Source organism: Physeter macrocephalus, chromosome 14 (assembly GCF_002837175.3).
Source record: "Physeter macrocephalus isolate SW-GA chromosome 14, ASM283717v5, whole genome shotgun sequence".
Taxonomy (NCBI): domain Eukaryota; kingdom Metazoa; phylum Chordata; class Mammalia; order Artiodactyla; family Physeteridae; genus Physeter; species Physeter macrocephalus.
This window is the reverse complement of record NC_041227.1, coordinates 76,756,437-76,760,910: the sequence shown is the minus strand read 5'-3', so window position 1 is coordinate 76,760,910 and position 4,474 is coordinate 76,756,437. Positions and strand designations below refer to the sequence as shown.

General features: G+C 50.0%; 1 protein-coding gene across 6 annotated transcripts in view; it reads left to right on the top strand.

Moving 5' to 3' along the window:
- Positions 1–2,087: 2,087 nt before the first annotated feature.
- LOC102974876 (radial spoke head 10 homolog B) overlaps positions 2,088–4,474 on the top strand; it is a 38,998-nt gene continuing 36,611 nt past the window's right edge. For all 6 annotated transcript variants that reach the window (XR_008619199.1, XM_028499182.2, XM_028499183.2 and 3 more), the window contains exon 1: positions 2,088–2,487. Coding sequence is in view for 5 of the 6 variants with exons in the window: in XM_028499182.2 (XP_028354983.1) it covers positions 2,234–2,487 (254 nt within the window). In the remaining variant the exon portion in view is untranslated. The remainder of the gene's footprint in view (positions 2,488–4,474) is intronic.

The following is a 4,474-nucleotide window of genomic DNA, read 5'->3' as shown; positions in this document are numbered from 1 at the left end:
CTCTGCGGGGTCCAGATGGCAGTTGGGGTACAGTGGCCAGTGTGGACCTCCCACCCACACCTTGCTCTTGACCTCTCTGCCCAAACAGTGGGCTTCCTTGCATTTACAAACTTAGAATTCCTTAGGTGTAAGGAGACAGTCAAGTAATGATCATTGCCACTTGAGCAAGCACTGCACTGGTGGACCTGTCCGAAAGATTTAATATTTGCAGGAACTCTGCATATTGGGGTTTCTGTGAGGCAGGCCTTCCCCAGAGACCACCTGTCCTCATCCCAGAACCCTTGAAAACCTGCTCTACGTGGTCAAGGGGCTCCCCAGGTGTGAGTAAGGGAAGGGTGGTGAGATGGGGCGAGTACCCTGGGTTGGCTGGGTGGGCCCCGTCTAGCCCGTGGCTTCTGAAATGTGGAGAACTTTTCCCAGCTGGGCCAGAGAGAGGAACGTTGCTGATTTCGAAGATGGAGGAAGGCGGCCTCTAGAAACTGGAAAAGGCAAGGACATAGATTCTCCCCTGGAGCCGCCAAAGGAACCAGTCCTGTTGGTTTCCTAACTTACAGAACTGTGAGATGATAAACTTGTGTTGCTTTAAGCCACTAAGTTTGGGGTAATTCGTTTAGGGCCATAATGAAAAAGTAACACCTGAGTTATTCTAGTGTTACAGCGAAGATAAAGGCTGAGCGAGGCCTCGCGCGCGGCAAATAGCAGAGCTGGGAAAACCCAGGTCAGGTGCTTCCAGCTTCAGAGTTCTGCTTTAAGGGCTGAGCGCGCGGCGGCCCCTTTAAGAGCGGGGCGGGGCCCGCGGTTTCCTGGAGACCGGCAGGATCAGGACCCCGCGCCGCCTCCGTCCGGGCTTGGCGGAGCCCCACGGCGTGCCCAGCGAGGTGAGCGCCCCCGCGGGGTCTCGGGGTCCCAGGCCGGTGGCCGTGCTTGCGCCGCGACGGACATGACGGCCAGGTCCGGCTCTTCCTCGGCCTCCGAGGACCCGAGCAGGTTCGCGGCAGGCGGGGAGGGCCCTAGGAAGGGGTAGGACCGAGCTGGAACCCCCAGCTCAGAGAATGCGCGCCCCTCCTGTGCGGCCTGAGGAAGGTCAACGGTCGGTAAGAGTCTCAAGGCAGGGAGAACAGAAGATACAAAAGTTAATAGGAAACACGCCACGAGAAAGTAAGTTTGCCCTATGAGCAGCCCAGGCTTCACTGATGGAGGACCAGAAAGCCTATGGTAAAGGAGGGCTTAGAAGCGAGAGCAGCTTGCTTCGCTGACAGCATGGAGTGGGGTGTGCGGGGCAGGGAAGGGTCATGGAGTCTTGAAGGAAGAGGGAAGCCGGGCCATGTTGGTGAGAGCAGAGTCTAGAGGTGGGGCGAGCGGGGGGGTGCCAGAGGATGCCATGCAGGCAGAGGAGGGCATGGGGCGTCCACTGCACCCCGCGGGCACGTGACGAGGGACCTTGCCTTGCACTCCGGGACTCACCTGTGCGTCCTGCTTGATGCACCGGGTTGTCTTCAGCGGGGCCGGTTTTGGAGGGCCACAGAAACTATGGCTTTGGAGCCCGGTGCCTCAGCTCCAAGACCTTGGGCGAATAATTAGCACAAGAGTTTTTGCTTGACCCTGGCAGTGCTGTCCTAGGGAGTAGGTAGCCGATGATTTCAAGTTCAAAAACAGGAGAGTGAAAAAACAGTCACTTCATTGGTTGATTGTGCACGCTGTCTGATCCGTAGGGAGTTTGTGCATTATCTCATCCTTATAACCAGACAGGGTGCTGTTACTCCTGTTCGACAGCTGAAGCAGAAGGACATCAGGTAACAGCTGGGAAGGGGCAACGCAGCTCATGAGCACTTTGCCACGCCGACATACCAAGAGACGGGCTTTTAAAGGGTGAACCGGTGGCATGTAAGATTTTAGAGGTTAAGTCGGTATTTTTCACACACAGGATTGCTCTTCTTACTGGAGCACTATTTGAAAAGAAGTGGTAGGTGGTGGTTCCAATTTTAAAAAATTGTAGGAAACAACCAATGCAATATTGAAAAAGTATTATTTTTATGAACCGGTGAGACTCGATACTTGTAGTTAATTTTTCAGGCTGTAGGAAGAGAACGATAATGACATTGGGGTTGTAAAACGAGACATAATTTTTATTTTTCAGGTAAAACTCATCAACGCCTTGAAACAAACAGCTTCCAACCAAAGGAGTCATTTGATACTTACCTGTATAAGGCAAACCTTAGGTCTTCTAAAGGCAATGGTGAAAGAAAAGAAAAGAGCAGATAAAAAAGGGGATAAGTTGGCCTGTTCTCCCTCGTCTCTCTCCGATTATACAGAGTTTTCCAAACAAGATGGCAACGCTGCTAGGCAAGATATGTCCCCAGGTGCTGTGCCACCGTTGGACATGCAGCTCAAAGAACCAGGACTCACAGAGTGCAAAAATGATAATCTGCAGAATGAAGATACCACCCAGTATGAAGAGCCCGTTCTGACCAAACTCCTAGTAGAAAGGTGATTTTTTCTTTTGAAAGGTTTTTTTTTTTTTTTTGTGGTACGTGGGCCTCTCACTGTTGTGACCTCTCCCGTTGCGGAGCACAGGCTCCGGACGCGCAGGCTCAGCGGCCATGGCTCACGGGCCCAGCCGCTCCGCGGCACGTGGGATCCTCCCAGACCGGGGCGCGAACCCGGTTCCCCTGCATCGGCAGGAGGACGCGCAACCACTGCGCCACCAGGGAAGCCCTTGAAAGGTTATTTTAATGAGCTGCATCGTCCATGCTCCCTTTTCTACGACTTTCATGCCCTCTGTTCTCTGTCTCTTGATAATCTCTTACTGTAGCTTTACTTCCATCTCCCTAGATGACGGTAAACATCTATGTCTTTAGTACTGTTCTCTCTCTGAGAGTTTTAGGTTCAGATTTTTACCTCCCTAGTGGACATCGTCCACTGGACTTCAAACTTTCTGTGTCCCAACGCAAAGACTGCAGGACTTGAAGTACCATGATCTGGATTTGAGTCTTAGCTCTAGGACATCAACCCCATCGCCGAACCTTTCTGAGCCTCAGGTTCTTAATGGGGGGAAATAAATGCGTATTCGCACCTTAGAAGGTTCCTCTAAACGTTGCTGTTTCTCTCCCAGCCCTTGGCTCCTCCCTTGGTCCCTGTTTCTATCAGGGCATCCAGGCTCCAAGTCGCAGAACTAATCTCTTCCCTCCCCCTGCCTTTTGTGTTTCTTTTTCCTCCATGCTTCTCTGATTTGTCCTTTTCGCCATGCACAGACTTGTCTTCAGGCCTCTTGCTTCGGCCGTTGGACTCACTTCCTAAAGAGTCCCTGCTTCTAGCCTCTCTCCCCAGGCCTCGTAGATTTACATTCCTAATGCTGACTTGGTTTACATCACTCCCTGTATTAATTATCTATGTAACAAGTCACCCCAAAACATGACAATTAAAGCAATAAATATCACGTAGTTTATGGGGCTCAGGAGTCTGGGAGCAGCTTTGCTGGATGCTGGATGGTGTTGGGTTAGGATCTCGTGAGGTTCAGCAAAGACGTCAGCCAGGGTTTGTCTAAAGGCTTGGCCGGCTGGACAGTCTTTCGCAGTGGCTCCCTGGCGTGGCCGTCAGTCTCAGTTCCTCATCACATGGACTGTGTTCGCAGGGCTGCTTGAGTGTCCTCCCAGCATGGCAGCTGGCTTCCCTGGAGAGTGATCAAGAGAGAGCAAGCTTTGGGAGCCTCGGTGTCTTTTTATGATCTAGTCTCGGACGTCACCTTCTGTCATTTCCACAACTGTGTGCCTGGTGGTCACGCAGGTTGCTTCCCTGGCTTGACTATTGTATACAGTGCTGCTATGAACACTGGGGTACAGGTATCTTTTTGAATTAGAATTTCTGTCTTTTCTGGATATATGCCCGAGAGTGGGGTTGCTGGATCATATGGTAACTGTAGTTTTAGTTTTTTTAAGGAACCTCCATACTGTTTTCCATAGTGACTGCCATTAATTAGAATTTTTTAAAAATGATTGCTGAATTTTATCAAATACTTTTCTGGCATCTTGATATAAACATGGTTTTTCTTCTTTGTTTTGGCGATATCATGAATTACATTTATAGGTTTTCTAATGTTTACTCTTCCTTGGATTCTTGGAATAAGCCCAGTGTGGTCAGAGCTGTCACAGGTCCGTTTGTTTTCCACCTCGCTTACCTCAGAGCCTAGAGGCGAGCTAGGTGACACATCACACATTATCCATTCGGTGCTGAACTAAAAATCTGGGTGCTGTTCTCGGTACCTCCCTTCCCCAGAGGCAGCACGTCAGCAAGCCTTGTTGGTTCTGTGTCCAGAATATATCTTAAAAATTTAAAAATATTATCATAGTAAAATACACATAGCATAAAATGTACTATTTTAACCATTTTAAGTATAAATCCAGAGGCATTAAATACACTCATCATGTCATGCAACAATCTCCACGACCCATTTTCAGAATGTTTTCATCACCCCAGA